Here is a 23120-nt window from a genome sequence, read left to right on the forward strand (position 1 = left end):
CACGGTCCTTTTAAGCACAATTTAATTCAGGCACAGGGATTTAGGTGCACATTCAAATTATTCGTGTCTAAATGGCTATATAGATTACAGTTGAAATCAATTTCAAGACGACACCTATGTTTTCAATTATAATATTGTCCCTGTTTCTATGGACACAAACAACAAATCATTTCTATGAAATACTTGGAAATCTTACTCTGTCTGAGCTGCACATTAGACTTATTGTTTAAACAACGAATTCAGATTTTTTTTTTTTTGAGAATAAGTAAGAACTGGGACTGATTAGAACGCCACAGATAGAGTTTTTTATTGGAGGTGTGACCATCTCGAAATTGTTGAGTGTTCTACATATGAAAAAATTATAACTTTTGACCTCTATATCTTACCAGATTTAGTCTAATTGTGCTTCAGATCAATTGGAAAAAAATGGTCACAGCTTTCGTCAGTACCATGCCAGAATATTCTATTTGCTTTGAAAGTCGCAACAAACCTAAAGTTTGACCATGTAGACATACTTTTTGTTTGGATTGTATATCAATATTAATAACAGGGTGTACTGTCATGTTTAAAGTTTTAATTGTTTCAAATAGGTGGGAGATGTAAATCAAGGTCGAAAAGATGGAATAATCAACTAAAATCCATCTAGACCAGAGGGGAACTGCATGTTAACTTTATTAAAACAGAAATGGGACTGAATCCTGCTAACCAAGGTTCAATGACTATTTTTATAAGCCAACATGAAATGTGGGGCGAAAATGTTAAATTTTGTAACGTTTTAGTGTAGGCCTATGCTCTTGTTTTGAGCATGATTTGATCAGAAATGTAGAAAAATAATCTTGGAGCAAGCAGTTTGTTTCGTTTTATTTTTATATACATATGTGCATATTCTTTTATTTGATAATAGTGACGTCACCAAATATTCCACCAATAAAATTGAAAATTTCGTTTCGTATTAGCAAAAAAATCTACGATCCTTAAACTTAACAATACCACATAGGGCAATTTTCAAAGTTCATCATTATATTGCATCCAAAAAAGGCTATTTGATTGGCTGTTTCTTTCTTATAGATTTATCCTCTAACATCCAGTCCAACTAAGTTCAGCTCATTCGGTTCAACCTTCGCCAATGTTCGTTAATTTCCGCGAGTTTCCGTGACAACTCACAGACAACTCTTTCTGAAGATTGATTTCGATTGGTTAAAAAGCGTAATGATTTTGACGCGGTTAAAGCAGAAAAAGCCATATTATAGAAAAAGAAAGTGAAATTCTTAGTTCATACTTATACGATTTTCTCACATTTGTAGTAGTTCTGAAGACTATTTACATATATTCAAGACCCAAATCAACCCCTGAAATGGCGATTTATAATGTATTAATGCTTACCGTAGCTCCAGATTTTATTCCAATCAAAAAATCAACACACAAAAATACGTCCCATTTTGAGAAAAGTTTTTTTGAGTGTGTTGTCAATATTTTACTATTTACTTACACTACTTCAATAGGTCAAGTTGGAATTACCTTGAATTGTAACTGGTTTGAACCCAAAGATCCAAAGAGTGGGCTGGACGTGGCTGCCCAAGAACGAGGTATAGAGTTCCTGTTAGGATGGTTTGCTAATGCTATATTAGTGAATGGTGACTATCCACAGATTATGAAGGATTTAATATTGAACAAAACACACCAACTTTCACCAGGTCAACCTTCACGATTGCCTACATTTACTGAACCTGAGAAGGCCGATAATAAAGGTATTTACTGATTTATAATAATGAAAATAATAAGAGAAAATTATTTGGCCAGTCTTGATCGTTTTCTTTGCCTTTTCTGGTTGGAAAGCTACCTAATGTACAAGTGTATGACCCTTCAACAAGACAAAATAGCCGGTGATTTGACACTGCTGACTAAAAAAACCTACCCATGTGCATTCTGCATGGTATTACAGGTCCAGACGGTGATTAATTATGTCTCTCTTAAGTTTTTGAAATGGAAAAGGTTCCAATCCGATGAAAAACATCCCACCCCCATTTCATCTATCATGTTGATTCCCATCTTCATGACAGTGAGTGTATATGTCAAATACACGTTCATAATGCTCAGCAGTACTAAGACCAAAACCTCTGCCTATATTCCAGTCTCTGATAGATATTTTACATTGCTCTGCAAGGCTTTTATGACTTCTGCATTTTTTTTCTAGATTCGGCTGATTTCCTGGGATTGAATTTTTACTCTTCGTGGTTGGTAACTTCTAAAGTACAAGAGTGTAATCCACCAACATATGATTGTGATAGTGATACTGTAACCGTTCCTGACACTACTTATTATGGGTAAGATAAATTATATCATTTTCCGTATAGTGCTTCTTCAAAATAACAGAACCTGTCAAAAAAACATATCTGCTATTGTTCCATATATACTGGTTTTGTTACCGTTTCTTTCCTTAAGTGTTGGTTGCGTTTATATTTAAATCGTCTTTTACATACGAGAGAGAGGTTTTCAGTAATGAATAAAATATTTAAAAGTTTCGTTCGTGTGTTCATATTTACAAAACAAACTGATGTAGATACGAGGCTTCCATACTAAAGTGAAACACTGTACAAATATGTAGCCTTAAAAAGTTTCGGACACGTTAAAGAGTTTGATGGGATGGGTCATAACATCATAAATTTTGCGTATTTGACTATGTGTGATTACTTTTATCATGGTATTTCAACCTTCGGTCCGTTGTTGCAAGGTATCCTTGCCAATATTAACACTTCCGTTGAATTTTCGAATCAAGACAATCTACCGAAGAGAGATGTATGGTGTGAAATAAAAAAGATTGCTGACCTTCTCCTCTGATTTCCTCAACAATTAAGATCTGTATCCAGTGGCTCATCTACCATAGGAACTGGTTGAACCAAGTCAACCAGACCCCCGTGCGTAAGAGGGCCACCGCCCTCAGAAAAATATTAACATACATTACATTGACTTACAGAGTCAATAAAAAAATTCCCAGGGGAGGTGCCCCGTCCTTATTAACTCTACGGGCCCCCATTCATCTACAGTGGCGTTGCCAGCCTTCCGAGACTAGGGGTTCAAATATGCGGCAAACTGACTCAATCGTGGACTGCTAAGGCTGAATTCAAATTTTGGCTACTCTGAGGTGGTGTCTCTCATAGAGCGTCTTACAGCGTTCTTTCAAGAAAATTTTGGAAAAGATGAATTGATTTTGGAGAAAGAAGGCAAACATTTCGATTTGTTGAAAATAAAGTGGGGGTACAATTGGGGGTACAAACCACTTTTCTTAGGGAGGCAAATACCCCTCTGTATCCCCTCTTGCGCTGCCACTGCTCATCTTGTTGCGTCACTGTATTTTGTAGACAAGCAGCACCGAGTGGATTAAGGAAGATGTTAAACTGGATAAAGAAGAAGTACAATAATATCAATGTCTATATAACAGAGAACGGGGCCTCTGATACCACTGGAACGATACAAGATGAATATAGAATTGGATATATGAGAAATTATACTAACGAGGCGTTGAAGGGTAGGCTTTCATGACTTTTAAGTAGTTGTTAAGAGGGTTTCTAGTCCCTTTTATATGTGTATATATTTCTAATTATCGGTCAAATGTCAAAGATTCCTGTAATTATAAAATTGCTTCAAAGGGCAGTGTACAACATTTTCATTATCGAAAATGTCGTAAATAATACCTGAAAATATTTCTAAAGTACCTTGTTTTTTTTTTTAAGTTAAACTTTCAGATACGTTAAGGAACACATTTCTCTAGATTGTGGTGATAAAAATTTCCCTGTAAGCCTATAACTATCGCAAAAGCTGTTGTAATATCTAAGGGCATTACTTGAATATCAAACAAAAAAGTACAAACAATTCATGGAGCCGAACTACGGAGCTCCTTAAGCGCAATTTTCAACACTTTTTATTATTATTTTGTTAAAACGAAATAGTTATTTCGTTAAAACGAAGTAATTATTTCGTTTAAACGAAAAAATAAATAAACATGTTTACAATTGCGCCTTAGGGGCTCAGTACCGAACTGATGTCATTCTTATTTGACACTTACAATAACGCACCATTTCGCCAACCATTATAATTATATTGTACTAGTCTCTGACTACATCGATCTTTGAATAGAATTTTTTCTCTCATTTCATAAATTCAATAATGACTTTTCAACGGTTGTTTTTTGTATTAGAAAGTCTTTGGGTCCATAGAAATATAGACACACAGAAAATTCACATGAAAATGACCTACTTTTTGGTCTGAAAATTATTCTCCGTAAAATCATGTTAACAAATAATAACCCTTCCAGTGGTAAATATTTTTATCAACCCAAAGACAATCTAAGACTCTCAGTAATATTTTGTAATTGATATTCTAATTCATAAGGAAATGATTGCCAAATTTCAATTCAGAAAACTGTGTAGTCAGAGACTAGATAATGAACGAATGTTTTTCAGCTATAACTTTAGATAGTTGTAATCTCAAAGGATACATGGTATGGTCATTAATGGATAATTTTGAATGGACCAGTGGTTTTAGCGTAAAATATGGTTTGTATCATGTTGATTTCACTAATCCCGATAGACCAAGATCAGCCAAATCATCTGTAACATTCTATAAGAAGTTGATAGCAGATAATGGGTACAGTGCTGGTTACAACATGGAAGGTGGCCGTTCTTCTGGAACTGTACCATTCGAAGATCAGTTTGATATATATTATGGTGATTTTCCCACGGATTTTAAATGGGGTGTAAAAAGTTTTATTTATAAAAATTTTCAGAAGAGCTGGAAACCTGAAGGTTGGTGAAATTTTACCATTGTTTCTTCCTTTTGAGGCTGTCACAGCTGTCTGTCTTATTTGCGTATATTAAAAGGACAGATTCGTTTGACCAATCGTACCTTAGTCTTAGATTCGGGAGTTTTTTTTTAGTTAAGCTTATCATCAATAGTGTTCACAACTCACCGACGAAATTTAAGCCTTCAAATCCATGTGTGTCCAGAATTATCCGCGTTTGAATGTTAAAAACACCAATCGTCTTTCTTGAATATTTGCCATATATAGAAAAGGCATATATTATACAGAAATAGAAAGTGAAATTCCTAGTTTGAGGTATATTTGCAGGAATTGTGCGATTTTCGTACATTGCTAGTACTTCTGAAGACCATTTACATATATATATGTATATACCCTATATAAACAAAGTAAAATTTGGATTTGTCCTAGAAGTATCTAAAATCGCCCTAGTACAAAGTCCAATGTGAGTAAACACTGCAATTCAATTTGAGTTCACACTAGGACAAAGTTCAATTTTAGTTTCTCCTAGGACAATTTAAAATTGCCCTAGGAGAAACTCTAATTGGAGTTTGTACTAGGACAAAGTAAAATTGGACTTGGAGTTTGTCCTAGGGGGATTTTAAATTCTCCTGGATTTCAGTCTCTACTGTGACATATATATATATATATATATATTCAAGACCCAGATTAACCCCCAAACTGGCGAACCTGTCTGTTTAATAATCAGGTTCCCATTTGCACCTTTTTTCTCAGACATCTTTGTTCTTTTAATGAAAAGAAAGAAAGAAAGAATGGGTTAGATTTTGACGATTATAATTCAAATCAAATGAACACAGAAGTCCGACTTTAACTCGGAATGGTATAAATCGAAGCTCTGTTACATTAAACAAAAAAAAACCTTCGTTTGAAGCCCTTCATATTGAATCAAAAAGTATTAATGTATAAATGTTATTCTTTTTTTAATTACCTTACCAATAATATAACATAGATGGAGAACTCCTCAAAACTTTAGGCGTAAGTAGTTCATTTATATACCAATAGACATTTTGATATATATTAGAGGTCTTTTGTCAAATTTACACAAGTTTTCTCTATAGTGAGAATAGAAAAAGTGTACATCAGTGTATTATCACACTGAATGTCTTTTCCCTGTTTTCATCATCCCAATCATTGGCACGAAAACAAAACGAATAACTCCATTAGACAAAATTTAAATTCTCAGACTTATAAATTCGAGTCATATCGCCGACATATTTAGAAATATTTACCCTGTTGATGATACAAGGATTTAGAAGATTTTATCTCATGTACAGTTTCTTCGCAGCTGCTCCTCTCCCCACCAGAAAAAGGGACTGGCCCGGCTTTGCCCCCCGCCACTTTCCCATTTTTTTTTCATCATTCTGCATAGTGAAAGAATGGCCCAAGCCCCCCACCCCCTCCCCCTTCATGGAAAATTTTGTGGCTCTTGTTCGTGACATCATCTTATGCTTCCTAAAAACTCCAATGGGCAGAGGTAGCGTTATTTATAGTGTTTCACTTAATATATTTCTATGGATTTTAGGTTAAGCAATATCAAATGGCATTATTCTGGGAAAGTATATTTTCTGATGGTACCAAGGCATCTTATAATAAAACGGCAATGGAATACTATAAAAATGTAATCAGCGAACTAAAGAAGAACAACATAGAACCAGTGGTAGTTTTATATTCTGGTAGGACACCATTGGCTCTAGGTGTTAATCCATGGCTCAGTACGTCTACCATTGACCATTTTGTTGACTATGCTGATATTTGCTTTAAAAATCTTGGAGATATGGTAATTTCATTTCGTATGTATTCAGAGTAGGTAAAGCGCCGGCCTTTGCAGCACATTTGTTTGATTTTGATCCTGTAGTATGATAGGTGTCTTCTGAAAGGACAAATTGGGATTTCTTTTATTGTTTATCCAAGTGCTATTTGATTATGATATTATCTTATTTTACTTTATCTATCTCCGCGTACGACGGTAAATTGCGCATATCTATTGGTATTCGTTCAGTTTGAATGCTGTTGTTATTATCAGCTAATTAATGCATGATAATAACCTTTAGGTAAAGATGTGGATAACATTTGAAGATCCATTATATACTGCATCCGAGGTGAATGGTGAACATAAAGATACATACCCTTATATTAATGGTCGAAATTTATTATTAGCCCACGCTCGTGTTTACAAACTCTATACAGATTCATATAAAGCGACACAAAAAGGTATTTAAAATTACTTTTATCAATGATGTTTGCAGGAACATACTTAATATATTACCCCTCTAAGCCGAGTCGAGATAATATCTTCTGATATTTCAACCCGGTCTCCCCCCTGTCAGTGATGCAAGTCGGAGTAGCTGACATGGAAAAAACGCCTAGACGCTCTGATGGGACAATAAGTCGAGGCCGATATGCTACAGGCTGTGCACGTTATAGATCCCACTTATTCTCAATTATTATCATTGCACACTGCATGGTGTTGCACGTCTTCATTAGTCAAATTAGGTGGAGAAGCGTAGGGCTTAAAACTCCATTCATGTCATTTCATTTGAAAAGGAAGTGACGCTGAATTCCAATATAGGACTTTCATGTTATTTATTAACTTCAATTTTCTTTGAATTTTCCTTTAACAGGAAAAGTTGGCATTGAGATAGACTTTGCATGGGCTGAACCTTCTAAACCACAAGAAAGCAGAAATGTAGAACTGGCTGAACGATATATGCAGATGAGAAATGGTTGGTTTGCTTCTCCCATCTTCGGTACTGGAGACTACCCTGAAATCATGAAACACCAAATGGAATTTGTAAACAGATTCCAAAAACTAGAAAATAGCCGACTTCCGGAATTAACTTCAGCAGATCAACAACTTATCAAAGGTAGATTTGCTTCTATCACACACATCTGAAGATACGCGAAAGGGTGAAATCCGCGTTGTGGTGACAGCAGTGAATTTTTAAATATGACAACATTTTTCTGGAAACAATTATGATCACCACTTTCTGATGTAGCTTTACCAGTAATTTGCCATCTTTCTCTGTTATAGCTCACTAGTAATATGTTGATAGAGACCCCTTTCTGGCCCTGCTTGACTGGAAATGTGTTCGTGAAATCCACCTTCCAAAGTAGTTTGACCGGCAATATTTCGATAAAGAGATCTTTTTAATCTTTCGGCGGAGACCACAGTTTGATGCTTGACTGACAGGTGGTCCATAGACATCATTTTCTGATGTTTGCTTTATCATCAATATATCTAGTATCTAATATCTTCCTGTTATAGCTAACAGAGAATAATGCTTCTGCTGGACTGCTGGCATTTGGTTCATACCACTTTCTGGATTTGCTTGACTATTAATGTGTTAGTAGAGACCACTTTCTGATGTTTCTGTAGAGGCCACTTTCTGGTGTTGTTTGACTATCAATGTGACGGTATAGACATCTTTCTGATGTTGCTTGATTAGTAATTGTCGGTAGAGACCACCTTCTGATGTTGCTTAACTAGTAATTTGTTGATGGAATCAACTTCTTGATGTAGCTTGACTATCAATGTGACGGTATAGACATCTTTCTGGTGCTGCTTGATTAGTAATTGTCGGTAGAAACCACCCTCTGATTTTGCTTGACTAGTAATTTGTTGATGGAATCATCTTCGTGATGTAGCTTGACTATCAATGTGACGATATAGACATCTTTTTGATGTTGCTTGATTACTAATTGTCGGTAGAGACCACCCTCTGATTTTGCTTGACTAGTGATTTGTTGATGGAATCAACTTCGTGTTGTAGCTTGACTATCAATGTGACGGTATAGACATTTTCTGATGTTGCTTGAATAGTAATGGTCGGTAGAGACCACCTTCTGATTTTGCTTGACTAGTAATTTGTTGATGGAGCCCACTTTCTGATTTTGCTTGACTAGTAATTGTCGGTAGAGACCTTCTGAATTTACTTAACTAGTAATTTGTCGGTAAAGACCACCCTCTGATTTTGCTTGACTAGTAATTTGTTGATGGAGCCCATCAATGTTGCTTGACTGTAGTGTTAAGGAATTGTGGGTTATTTCCGGTGTTTCTGCCTAATATATATATTAATTGACCCAGTGAACTGTTTCAGGCAGCTCTGATTTTCTAAAAGTAAAGTATATAGAAACTGTGTTACTTGATGGCTTTAAAGTTGTAAGAAAACCATACAACATTACGAATGATCGGATGGTAGAAACAAGCTTTGATCCTTCATGGTTGAGGTAAGCATTGTATAATATTACAGATTACAGAGTTTTTTATATACACATTTTTAACATTGTATTGATCAGCCATTTGGACTGAAATAAAATAAGGCTCATTCTATGATCAGATAAAATCTAATAGATAAGCAATAGCAAGATGTTGAATTTACATGAACTACTTTATGCCAGAGTATAGTTAATAAAAACTAGATACCGTTAGTTTATTCAGAATATCATTTCTGAAACATTATTATATCTTTCGAGTGAGGGGGTAATTCAACACTCTGGTCTAGTTATTTTCAGAAATGTCTGTTGTATAACTAGCAGTGGCGTAGTGAGGATTTCATTGAGGGGGAAGGGGCCATCCGAGCGTTCCGGTGGCCCCTCGCAGAATTGAAAAGGCACTAGTTATGGTGGGGGATTAGGGGGGAAATTTATATTATATAGAAAGCCGGAGAATACATTTAACGCCATTTTGGAAGTGAAAGTTGGATAAGTTTTCCATGTCTAATAGCCCAAAAATTGCCGCCTAAATACGCCACTGCTAACAAGTGATCTTGAAGTTGATTTATTTGGGTGCTGAAAATGATCTATTTATCTATACAAGTTGACGTTTCTGGAGACCAATGAACCACTTTTGATTATTCTTCTCTGTGATATCATACATTATCAATGTTTGAGGGTTGGTATTATTAACCCATACCCGCCGATCAGCCAACATGATATTAACTGTGAGACTGAGAATAGATTTCCACTACCTAATTTATTGAATGTTAATGGTAGGCCTATATGTATATATGGATAAAAAAAAAATAAAATGCAGGGTTGTAACTAGGATTTTAGGGTATTTTAGGGTTTTAGGTTTTTTTAGGGTTTTAGGTTGTCTTCTTTCTATGAGACAAGAAACGGTAAGCACCTTTTCCGTCATGTTCCTTTAGCAACGGTATGATGATTATTCACATCTAGTTGCTAAAAGAACATCCGTTTTATTGTAGACATATTATATAATTTACACATTTAAATAAAATTACTTTTTATTTACCCTTTTTGTCAAATTGTCCATGATACATTTTCCTCATGTGCCTAAACGTAGTGACGGCCCTGAATTTATCATTTTCTTGTATTTAGAAAATCCCCGATTCCGTAATGTACATGTCACGTATTATTCCTTCAAATTCAATAGTTTTTACTCATTGTACTTCCTGTTAACTGTTGGTAAAGGGGAGGGTTAAGATTTGATACCAATAATTCAATGTTTTAGCACTGGTGTTAGTCGTGTTAAAGTCGCACCATTTGCTATTCGGAAGACGCTGAATTGGATCAAGAATGAGTATAAAAACCCTCCTGTTTACGTCATATCCGGTATATATGATACAAATGGAACAATTCATGATGATCACAGAATACATTATTATAGAACATACATCAATAATGTTTTGAAAGGTAAGAGAGGCTAAAATATATCCATACCCAAGGGACATTCCGTTTTTTCGTTAGAAGTAAATTATTTTTCTCAAATTTATACCAAATTCAAACGAAACGTGTGCCTATTTAAAGGCTTACGTAAATATTTTAAGGTTCTGTATGCTTTTGGTCGTTGTAAGAAAACTACTGTACGGATTTAAGCAAAATTGGAGAGAAATGTGTCTCCTACGTATTCGAAAAGTTTCAACTAAAAATATTAAGTATTTATGATGCACAACATCAAAACTAGTTGAAACTGCCTAATTAACAATAAATACACTGTGTTTTAAATTAACCCTTTTAACACTAATTCAGTTTGATTAAGTAGATACATAGATGTAAATAGCATATTTTAGAAATATTTTCAGGCATAATTTACGACTATTTCTTTGCAAACATGTAAGATACGGAAACTGTAACGACTGATCTCAATTCTTTAAAACAGTTTCCTCATGGAAAATTCCTGTGTGAAGTCTACGTTAAGGTCATATGCGAATATGTGATTCCAACTGAAGGCTTAAAAGAATTTTCCTTTTTTCAGCTACTAATCTGGATGGCTGTAACGTGAAAGGCTTTTCAGCCTACTTACATTTAGATGGGTATGACGAAACTAATAGAATTTTCAGAAAATCCGGTCTTTATCGTATTAATGTATCTGGAAGACGTGTTCCAAAATCTTCAGCTAATTGGTATGCTTTGTTGACCCATGACAATGGCTTCAAACCTGGTTACAATTCGATGGGTGGACGTGGAACGGCTCCAGCTTATACCACTCAATTTCTGTACGATACATTTCCAAAAGACTTCATCTTTAGTGTCGCAACAGCAGCTACACAGATTGAAGGAGCCTGGGACGAAGATGGTACGTATACTTACGTATAACTTAATACATATGTTTGGCAATATATCGTATTACTTGATACATATGTTGGGTAATATTTCGTATTACTTGATACATGTTGGGTAATATTTCGAATTACTTGATAATAATATTATGTTGGATAATATTTCGAATTACTTGATAATAATATTATGTTGGATAATATTTCGTATTACTTGATACATATGTTGGGTAATGATGGTACGTATGCTTACGTATAACTTAATATATATGTTTGGCAATATATCGTGTTACTTGATACATATGTTGGGTAATATTTCGAATTACTTGATAATAATATTATGTTGGATAATATTTCGTATTACTTAATACAATATTATGTAAGTCCACACTTCGTATTACATAATACATATTTTAAGCGATATTTCCTATTACATAATGCAGATATAGTGCTTTATTTAAATGTTTTTGCCTTTAAAACCACCTTAGCATCAAATTAATATTCTGTTCGAAAATTCCTCTCTATCGTTGAGATCATTTTAATCGTGGTTAAATTTGACTCTAGTAGAAATGATAAACCATGGAAGTTTACGCATAGTCTGATCCAAAAGCGAAAGAACGAAAAAAAAACCATATGATTTGAAATAGTTGACTTTGTCCATGTTTTTAGCCATAAGAATACTGTTTGAAAGTAATTTGCGTTGGTTTAAAATAAGATCTATTTTTGTGATTTATTGGTTGAGACTGAAATAGATTTTTTAAGATGGTTACATTTGTGTTGTAGGAAAAGGAAAGAGTATATGGGATGTGTTTGCAGAAGGTGGTAATTGTAAAGATGGAGCTACACCAAAGAAAGCTTGTGACAGTTATCATAGATACAAAGAGGATGTTCAAATGGTGAAAGATCTCGGGGTAAAAATTTGTTTGCTTCCTTTCTGACTTTTGCATCAATTTGTACCATTCCAATTTTCATTCCGACATCTGTGGTTCTTGCAATTCCACTAAAACTAACGCTTTTTTTATGACATCACTAGAGGGGAATTGCATAGATATTAAAAGTAGCTTCCGGTAGCTCACCTCTAGTGACGTCATAAAACTCGTTAGCTTTAGTAGAATTGCAAGAACCACAGACGTTGGAATGAAAACTGGAATGGTGCAAATTGAAGCTATCAGTGTCCCGATTCTTCGTTCAATGCCTGTTGGTCCTGCAATTCGAGAAAGAAGTAACTGTAACCAACCTACCACCATTACCGCAGTGATGATATATGTTTGATATAACGGGTCAATACCTTCGGATTTTTCAACCCGGTTTCCCCCTGTCAGTGATGCAGTTACGAGGGGCTGATATGGAAAAAGCGTCTAGTCGTTCGGATGGGACAATAAACCGAGGCCCCGTGTGCTACAGGCTGTGCACGTTAAAGATCCCTCGACAGTTGGGAATCGAAAAAGAGCAGGCTGATGCCGCTGTCCTGGCAAAATTTCCCCCATTGCACCCTGCATGTCGTTGCCCGTCTTCATTAGCCCACATGGTGCAGAAAAGTAGGACGTAAAACTCCATTCATTTCATTTCATTTGATATAACTTTGAAGCAAAATGTGAACGAGTCAGAAATGACGCCATTTTGTAAGGGGAGATAACATAATAATATATTATTACGTTATTGTGGTCTGGTGGTGGGTTGGTGTCGAATTTTCTTGCGTCTAGAAAACCTCTTTTCAATCCCTTTAATAAAAAGATGACGTCAAAGCAAATTGTGAAAATCAATAACATAACCAGATTGAAGATTTCAGTCATATATCTTAATCTTAAAACGATACTACTTCTTGCAATGGAGATAAAATTTAAAGTCTTGGTCAACAAGTGTATGTATATATATATATATATTCATCAGTTGGACTACCAGGTGCCATGACTAAAGAATAGAATCTATATATAACAGGATATATCAATATAATTTCTTAGTTTAATGAATTATTACTCAGTTATAGCTTTGTTCACAGTTTACAACCAATTAACCAATTTAGAAAAACCCCACGGTAATCAAGGAGTCTTGACTTAAAGAGTATATTATGGCAGTATTTGTATCAGAAGGCATTTCTGTGTATAAATCTATAATTAACTCATATGTACTCTTTGTACAATTTTAGGTACAAGCATATCGGTTTTCAATCGCATGGACTCGAATAATGCCTGATGGTACGATGGCGAGTAAAAACCAGAAAGGAATAGATTATTACAACAATCTGATCAATGAATTAATAGCCAATGGTATAAAACCAATGGTGACAATATATCATTGGGATTTACCACAAGCGTTACAAAACCATGGTGGCTGGTTAAACGAATCTATCATTCAAAAATATCAAGATTATGCTGGTTTGCTGTTTTCCTTATATGGTGATAGGGTGAGTGTACCAAGTTGTTTGAAACACAACGTCTGTAATATTGATTTTTTATTTCAACCGCAGCGGACATCATTCCCAATCAGTAGCAGTAGTTTTCTAAACTTTATAATATGTGTTATGGGAACACCCTTAACTTCGATGTGCACCATTCGAATATCCAATCTGTGTTTCCTGCAATTCCACTAAAAATAAAACTGCCATCATATGTCCCAAAAATGGCACCCCACCCCACAAATGAGTCTAGCCCGGTTTTGGCCCCACACTTTCAATTTTTTTACATAGTAATAGAATTACATGCGGTCTCGCTGGACAATTTTGTGATCCCTGCTTAGCCCACTCACCTTTTTTCCTAGAAACGCCTCAGCAAGTGGATGGCCTGGCTAGATTAGTGTAAATAGAATCCATATTCATTACAGATACACATAAAAAAGCTAAAAACCTCGACTGGAGAACTGATAACTTACTATAGAATGAGTTCATTGTGATCATTTCAGGTTGATACATGGATTACATTAAACGAACCGTGGGTATTTACGTATAAAGGATATGGTGGTGGTTCTTTCGCGCCTGGTATAAAAGATAGTCCGGGTGTCTATCCTTACATTGTCGCTCATAATGCTATTAGAGCTCATGCTGCCGCCTATCATCAGTATCACGATGTTTATAAAGGATCTGGTTTGTAGTTTTCATAATCTCAATACAAGTTCGTTTTTCTCTGTGGGTATCGGAGTTCCTAATCTGAAGAAATCCATAAACCCTATGTTTTTTCCGACATGTGGACAGTTCCAGGCTCATATTTGTCTGCATGCTAAAAATTAGAAGAGAATTTTTAGAGCGGTACTTAATTGCATTATTTAGACTTCATGGAAGTTGAAATTCAGCAGAGTGTCGTTAGTCAGCCATCTTGGTTAATCCAGAACATGCGCATTTGGCAATTCTCGGCTGTTTCCGTAAGCTGAACCGTGGTATGGCAAAGCACAAGCGTAACTTTTGCGGAGGTCGTTTGGAACATACGATGTCAGTTTCCACATCATACAATGCAAGTCTATATCCTTTAGTGAACAATAACATTCCATTGTACTGTTTAATTAAGGCAGCTCATCACTAAGTAAGGAACATAAATCATCAAGGCACACGACGTAATTTATAATATAATTCTTTTCTTATTTCAATTTCAGGAAAAATTGGCATCACATTGAATATTGATTGGCAAGAACCAAAAGACAGTGAGAATGCTGATGATGTCCAAGCATCAGATTGGGCGCTTCAGACATTCCTTGGTTGGTTTGCTCACCCAATATATGTGAACGGAGACTATCCAGAATACATGAAGACTAGGATTGCAGCAGTCAGTGCACAACAAGGATTAAGCAAATCTCGGTTGCCCGAATTTACACCAGATGAAATGAGAGTTATAAGTGGTAAGTAGAAGCTGTATACGTATGGGTATAGCCTCTGTTCTTCAGCTAAAAGAGTTATATTTTTCAAGTCCCCTGTCATCTCTCTCGTTTACGGCCTGGATTATCCGGCGACTTTATTTTTGGCTTGAAGTGAAAATTAGTGTCATACTTATGCTTAATAGCTCATCTACTTAGTGATTTCCATTGAAATCGGCGTGAAATCACCATAATCACACTTCAAAAGAGTAAGGAGGGGATGGAAAAATTGGACGAATTACTGGGATTTATTGAATGTAGCTTCAAAAAAAACATTGCTTTACGCCTATATGCCTTCTGTTACAAGCTCGTCTGACCGTCTTCATTAGCCCATATGTTGCAGAAAAGTAGAACGTAAAACTCCATTCATTTCATTTCAGGCTCGTCTGACTTTTTCGGGTTGAATTCCTATTCTACGAACCTTGTAGAGAAGCAAGACCCTCTAAAAGCAGGAAAAGAAAAACCTAGTTACATGAATGATAGAGGAATATCTTCAGGGTTCGACCCGTCGTGGGAAAAGTAGGTCAATCAACTTCTGTTATATTGATATTAGGAATGTTAAAAAAACCTTGGCAGTTGGATAAATAGAAGGCTAATGTCACTGTCCTGGCAAAATTTCCCTCATTACACACTACATGGCGTTGCCTGTTTTCATTAGCCAAATCAGGTGCAGAAAAGTAGGAATTAGAACTAATCATTTAATTTACATTTCATTCTGTTGAAATCTTTGTAACAGGGATAGAATATTTCTCCATATTCACATGATTTAAATTTAAAGCACTGGGTCAGATTGGCTGAAACCTGTACCATATGGATTAAGGAAGATATTAAACTGGATTAAAAATCACTATGGTAATCCTGAAATACTGATCACTGAGAATGGTGTATCTGATAATACTGGTGATTTGGATGATAGCTTTAGAACTCGATATATTGGGAACTATGTCAACGAAGTTTTAAAAGGTAATTATGGGAACAACTAAATACGCCACTGCCACCTTACATAAACTAATCTTGACCCAAAATATAGCAAAAATTGTTCTGTTAAGAGTTCTTAATATTACAATTGACGGGGTCTGAAAATAATATATCGGGTGATAATGGCAATACGTTATTTCTTATGTTTCCAGATTGTCCATTCTTATTTGGCTGAGGGTGAAATGCAATGTTTCTGGTCAAGAAGCACATTTTTTCAAAAGGCGCATATCTAATGATGTGTCGCAATTCATGTTGCTTACATTATTTTTTAACATCATAATGGTGTTTCGCTTTATGTTATTTTCTGCATGCGACTCCAGTTGTCATTCCTGATCTGACAAATATGTAATGCATCTCATGTTCTTGCTCAAATAATATTCAACCAATGCAATGATCTGTTCATTGAAAGACCGCCATGCTGAGGGATTCCGGTACAGTAATTAACTAATTTCGGGGATGGGACGGTTTGATTCTCCCACATGCACGGGTCTTGGGTGGAAGAAATACTTCATTGTGGAATTGGAATCTGCTGGGTATTTTCTATTCTGAATTTTTTTCTTTATTATATTTCAGCCATTAAATTTGACAATGTAAATGTCATTGGTTACACTCTGTGGTCTTTGATGGATAATTTTGAGTGGGCCAGAGGTTATAGTGAAAAGTTTGGTCTGTACAATGCTGGGCCACAATCACCGAAAAGAGAACCTAAGTCTTCAGCAACATATTATGCTGCTTTGATAAAAGACCATGGTTTCGTGAAAGATGCTCTTACTGATTTGCACCCAGCGTCAGAGGAAACCGAACTTTCATCTTTAAAATTTCCAGACAAATTTTCGTGGGGTTCCTCGGTTGTTGGTTATGGTGAATCTCCAGAAATGCGAGATCTCTTTGGTGAGTATATCAAGTGGGGTTGGTCGAACATATCCTATATATATCATACAGACACATGACGTTTCTATTGCCTTTCAGTAAATTTATGCTTTAGAAAACGAAAGATATCGAGACCAATTGAGTTTCAGATAGAAATTTTCAATATTTTTGTTAGGATGGAAATATCTCTCAAATAGCACCGAAAGTCTTAGATTATCTTTGGGTTGATGAAAATTCCAACTAGTGAATATTTTTTCAAAATAATGACAGAAAAAATCAGTTCTGAAATCACTGGTTACCCTCTTTCAATTGTTTCTTGTGCTTCGCATAGCATATCTTGCATGTAGATTAGACCTGTAAGCCACCGCCGTCAGTCACTGTTGACCTTTGAAAGCCCAGGTCATGTTTTTGTCGAATAACCGCCGTGGTGGTCGAGCAGCTTAATACTGGATTAATAGTAGTAGCCAACTTAGCCGCTGAAGTTTCAGCCCAATTGGTCACAGTTATTAAGACGACTTGTTTACGAGTCTAATGCAGACATTTATTTGTATTTCTATATTTGATTATTTATATTGTTACAGGCCAAAGTAACAGTACTGTGGATCTAATGATACAAGCTAAAAGCCTTACTCATGGAGAGTTCTCCGCTTATGGAATAGATGACTTAATAGATATGCAGAAATTTATAAAGATAAATGTAAGTTATGGCCATTTATAGATTGTGACACAGGTTTACTGACCTTACCCATTTCTTTTTAAATTATCTCGATGGGGATTTTACACCCGAAATACGCAAGATGAGTTGTTCATTTGAGAAGGAGAAATTACGACTAAATCCTTTCCATCTGTTAAACAAGATTTTGTACGAAGAGATAACTATTTCTAGTTATATTTCATGCATTTATGGTGGCAGCGAAATTGTTTTTTGGTGTTTAGGACTATTGTGTTTGCAGACAATTCTGTTTTGAAGGGTTTGTAATGAGGTTTTCTAAATTTTGTATGGAGGACATCGATAGCATCAATTTGCACCATTCCAATTTTCAACATGACCTCTGTGGTTCCAGCCATTCAAGAAAACTAAGTGTTTGATGTCGTCACCGATCGCGAAGGGCCTTTTTTGTTACAAGCATATTTAGCGATTAGTGACGTCAACAAACACTTGGTTTTAGTAGAATTGCAGGAACCACAGACCACAGACCATTCTGATCGATTTGAATGGCGCAAATTGATGCCTTCAGTCTTCCTGATACACAAAACCTCTTTACAGTCCCTTCAAGAATGTGCCTGAAAACGTTTTAATATCTTGCAGGCAACTCATGCATATATGTCACTGAAGTGGTCAATGATATTACCCAATATTACGGCAGACCAAGTTAATAAAGATGGTGTTGATTACGTCAAGTCCTTGTTAAGCGAATTGAGTGAGAAGGAAGGTTATGCTATAGATCCCATTGTTTCACTGTATTGGTGGAATCTACCTGCAGATCTTGAAACAAAATATGGAGGATGGTTGAATGAAAGCACCATAGATCTATTTGTTGACTATGCCAGAATATGCTTTAAGAATTTTGGCCATGAGGTAAGTTCTTTGCACTCTACGCAAATCTGGTATAGTTTTCAGATTAAAACAGGGGTGCTTTGACGCTTTGCAAAGAATGCTGTGATCATATCTAAAAAATTGTTAACCGTAGCGTGCAGTAACGAAAATTCAGTTTATTGTTCTATTAGCGCCACTAAACGCATTTGCATTATTACCCCTGCTGCCCTGCCATCACTGCCAATTTTAGACGAAAAGGTTTCCTTTCGATCAATACCATGTTCGGCCCCTGGTCTTCCGGTTAATGAGTTACTATCTCACTGGGCCAATATGGTCTCCCCTTTCAAGAAATGCGTTTACTTAAATAAGTTAAATGTTAGTTGGACATGCTCGCTGACGTATTTGATAATACTGTTAATGTTATTTCAACTTTTAGGTAAAATATTGGATAACTTTTGACGAACCAGCAGACGCAGCCTTGAATGCATATGAACGTGGAGTATACTATCCTTTGAAGACCAAATCAACAGATGAACTATACAGAGCAGTGCATAATATAATAAAGGCTCACGTCCGTGTATATCACATGTATCAACGAGAATTCAAACATGAACAAAAAGGTAGTTTATTGTATTTTTCTTCTAGACGTTTTTGTGCCGTAGCTTCAAAGGCGTCGTGAAAGTCTGCCAGCTTCATAATATGAGAATTGTGATTTCTACCGATGTGTTAAAAATGAATTTATCTCAGACTCACACATGACATGGGTTGGCTTCAGTGGTTGCGCAAGTTGGAATACAGAAACACACCACACCACACCACACCCGATACGTATCACGATGCAAGGTCGACGACACGATTCGTATTGCGATATAGGGTACTTTATAACTTAGAACTGTGGTATTTGGTATCGTAGTTGAAGGGAATAGTTAACGCCCACCGTCTTAAAAATAGTTCCCAACAAATTCAATCAAGTCAGTAAGAACATTTTTGATTCCATTCACGAACTTATAAAAAATCCACATTTCCACAATCCTTGTTACACAGTCTAATAGGCAAAGTTATGTTATTCAGGTAGTGTTGGTATTGCTTTGAATGGTGATTGGTTTGAACCCTATAATAATTACGACCCTGCTGATTACCAGGCAGCATTGAGAGCCAGAGAGTTTCAGTTTGGTTGGATTGGTGACCCTCTATTAAAAAGAGGCGACTACCCGAAGACAATGAAAGAAAGAATTGGATCTCGCCTACCAATTTTCTCTCCAGAAGAACAAGAACTCAATAAAGGTGAGAATTTCGCCAAATTATAACACAATAAACAGTGGCATTTCAACGGGGCGCCAGAAAAGAGGTTGGTCCGGCTTGGTACCCCTGGACAATCTTGTGGCCCCTGCTCGACCCTCTCACCTAATGTTTCCTAGAAACACCAAGTGTATTACATTCCTCGAAGCAGGGGCTAAAAAATAATTTGTACCTTTGGCTGACATTCAATGCTTTGATATTATGTTGCAAAGCGTTCGTGTTCAATACTGTTTATGGTATTCATTTTTAGAGAAACTACCTATAGCGGACTGTTCATGTTTTTTCATTCAATCAGAATTATATACCAAAATATACAGTATATCACTGCATATTATAAAAGTACGCATTATATACCAAAATATACAGTATATCACTGCGTATTATAAAAGTCCGCATTATATACCAAAATATACAATGTATGACTGCGTATTAGAAAAGTGCGCTTTATATACCAAATTATACAGTATATGTCTGCGTATTAATAAAGTGCGCATTATATACCAATATATATATATGACTGCGTATTTCATTCAATCTCATTCACACACACAAATGTTATTTTATTTCCCTCCAGGAGCATATGACTTCATAGGGTTGGCTCACTACGCTGTTTATAAAGTACAAGGAATAAAAGATAGCGGTGAAGATACATCATTTGACAGCGATAGAATGGGTAAAATAATGAAGAATGATTATAACAGGTAAGCTGTATATTCTATTTAAAAATAATTATTTCTCTGTAATTCCAGAGAAACTAAAGTATCTCTAGGTCGCACTACATTTGTGAGGAGATTTTATCCACAGCTGGCACAATCACAGTGTATCTAGAAAATGTCTTAGGAGTGGGGGGAGGGGTCAAAACGGGATGTGTCGGACGAGACCCGAAGCGGCGAAAACCTGTAAGTCCGGAGGTCTGGAAGCTGCCAAAAGCCAACGGATTTCAGATGGCCTGAGATAAATTTTGAGCGTTTAGCGGGCTTTTACTTCAAAATAAGACCTTTTACAGGCACGAAGGGGGGGGGGGGGGATGACCCAATGACCCAATGACCTGCCCCCTAAATACACCACTAGTCACAATGATATCCTGTTTCTTTTATCTAGCGAAAACTATAAACCTTGGTATATCAGACGGTCACTGCAAGAAGTAAAGAAGAGATTTGGTAAAGTTCCAATATTCATATCAGGAAACAGTATCTCCGATTCATACGATAGAATTGAATATATTAAAGCAAGTGTCAACAGTATACTAGAAGGTAAGATTCGAACAAATCATAGGTTAAAGATTGGTTTCCTTATTTTTTTAGTGTCAAATTAAGCAAACTATTTGGTTAATTGGTGTTTCTGATGAATTAACATGTATTCTTAATCATATCATTATGTTCTTATTGCATAAAATTAAGTTTTTAGTTTTAATCAATCATAAATGTCTTTGTGTAGCTTCCAACCCCCCTATGCAAACAAGAGTTTTGCGGACCTTGCTCGTTTGAGATGGCAAATCTTAAACTACAAATTGCGTAAATGTCATTTATTCAAATTTAAGATAAATGACGATAACAATATGCAAATAAATTGTAATGTAATTTGAATATAACAAAAGAATTTAAAATATATACAAAGCCATCGAAAAGATGGGAGATAAAATTCCGCCAAAGTCAATTTACCTATAACATCATAACCGATACAACGTTTTCACGCTTTCGTTATCACCAATCAGTTTTACCGACAGCCCAAGCTATTTAACCTTGTGTCAGTTATAGTGGATATAATTATATAAATATTAAAACTAAAACGATGTATGTACATTATGCATATAGAGTGTCGGAGCCAGGTTTACGTCCGAAGGGAGAGGATGTAAAATTACCCTTAGATCCGATGATAATGTATTCTTGCATTTTTCGCTGAAACAAGTGATAATGTAAAATTGAACTAATTTTTTTTTTAGCTATAAGAATCGATGGATGTGACGTCAAAGGCTATACATATTCTCCTCTGGTTGACGGAACCATATGGAAAAGATACATGTACAAACACCAAGGATTATACCAGCTTGCAGGGAAATATAGTTTCAAACGACCAAAGGCTGCAGCTTCTTATATGCGACTTCTAGCATCCAACAATGGATTCCCTCCAGTACAAGAAAACACAAAAACAACCAAAGTAATGGAGCCATCAATTATATGTGTCTCGCGCAGTGCGTCACCAACGATGCACTTTAACTTTACATTTGTATTCACTGTGATATTTGTTTTAATAATTGATTGTCTGTAAATTTAACTTGTATAATGCCGCCGTTTTCGTTACCACTGGAAAGTACAAAGTTATCCATGGGATTTATTGGTACTAAAATTATTGGACAGGTGCGGCATTTTGGGGGGTTGATTTGAGTGTTTATTATATGTAAATAGTCTTCAGAAATACTAGAAAATGTACAAAAAATCACACAATTCCTTTAGAAATACTTCAAACTAGGAATTTTACCCACTATTTCTATTTATGTCTTTTTATATATCACATTGTATCGTAAATTTTAACATTCCAACGAAGATGGTAAAACATGGATTTGAACACTATGACTAATTAGCTCAGCTAAACAATTCCAGTTTCCGAGACTGAAAACATGGCCTATCTGTCCCTTTAACACGTATTCTTATATCCATCTCAAAAATTCTGAAATGCGCTTGTTTTTGAAAAATAACTTTTCTTTTAATGCTATTTTGCACGGGTGATTCAGATCGGCTGTCACTATGCTATGATTCGGATTGCTTCAAGTTCAAACTGAGTTTCTCGTAAGGATATGCAACATACAATGCTATACATCATTTTCGTTGTTTTGAATACTATATCCTCTGAAACTCACCACTTTCCATTTATCCGTGGGCTAACGAATATAGCATAATGATGATTGAAACAGATGTCACCACAAAGTCATCCCTGTTGTGATTGATGTACAAAAGAATGGTCACATGACTATCAATATATGATATAAGCTTTTATTTATTGAAGTTATATTTATTTTATATGTAATGTAATGGATGACAATACAACACACACGCTTTTTAAATTGTAATTATTTTCATATTCCGGATCGGTCTGCTACAGTTCGTGGTTCATGGATCTTTCAATTCGTAGCCCCTTTTCGGAAGTCCTCGAATGCGATCCCAGTATAGGCTGCCCCTCTGCCCCCCTTTGGCTCCGCCACTGATTCGCTTTCCCTATGAGTGAATCGTGTTCATGGTTTTCATTA

The 23120-nt window shown here is 35.8% G+C and overlaps 1 protein-coding gene across 1 annotated transcript in view; it reads left to right on the top strand.

The window, feature by feature from the left end:
- The window catches only part of LOTGIDRAFT_239074 (hypothetical protein), a 28505-nt gene extending 5571 nt beyond the window's left edge, over positions 1 to 22934 (top strand). The window contains exons 5-29 of the mRNA XM_009052904.1: positions 1503 to 1748; positions 2195 to 2324; positions 3360 to 3526; positions 4461 to 4802; positions 5787 to 5812; positions 6360 to 6614; positions 6889 to 7048; positions 7459 to 7701; positions 8935 to 9064; positions 10308 to 10489; positions 11052 to 11372; positions 12136 to 12263; positions 13499 to 13756; positions 14251 to 14431; positions 14935 to 15177; positions 15573 to 15711; positions 15971 to 16155; positions 16744 to 17061; positions 17622 to 17737; positions 18350 to 18619; positions 19014 to 19197; positions 19649 to 19861; positions 20451 to 20577; positions 20978 to 21129; positions 21819 to 22934. Of these exons, the coding sequence (XP_009051152.1) occupies positions 1503 to 1748; positions 2195 to 2324; positions 3360 to 3526; positions 4461 to 4802; positions 5787 to 5812; positions 6360 to 6614; positions 6889 to 7048; positions 7459 to 7701; positions 8935 to 9064; positions 10308 to 10489; positions 11052 to 11372; positions 12136 to 12263; positions 13499 to 13756; positions 14251 to 14431; positions 14935 to 15177; positions 15573 to 15711; positions 15971 to 16155; positions 16744 to 17061; positions 17622 to 17737; positions 18350 to 18619; positions 19014 to 19197; positions 19649 to 19861; positions 20451 to 20577; positions 20978 to 21129; positions 21819 to 22144 (5042 nt within the window). The 3' untranslated portion in view covers positions 22145 to 22934. The remainder of the gene's footprint in view (positions 1 to 1502; positions 1749 to 2194; positions 2325 to 3359; positions 3527 to 4460; positions 4803 to 5786; positions 5813 to 6359; positions 6615 to 6888; positions 7049 to 7458; positions 7702 to 8934; positions 9065 to 10307; positions 10490 to 11051; positions 11373 to 12135; positions 12264 to 13498; positions 13757 to 14250; positions 14432 to 14934; positions 15178 to 15572; positions 15712 to 15970; positions 16156 to 16743; positions 17062 to 17621; positions 17738 to 18349; positions 18620 to 19013; positions 19198 to 19648; positions 19862 to 20450; positions 20578 to 20977; positions 21130 to 21818) is intronic.
- Positions 22935 to 23120: the final 186 nt, after the last annotated feature.

Source organism: Lottia gigantea (assembly GCF_000327385.1).
Source record: "Lottia gigantea unplaced genomic scaffold LOTGIsca_190, whole genome shotgun sequence".
Taxonomy (NCBI): Eukaryota; Metazoa; Mollusca; class Gastropoda; family Lottiidae; genus Lottia; species Lottia gigantea.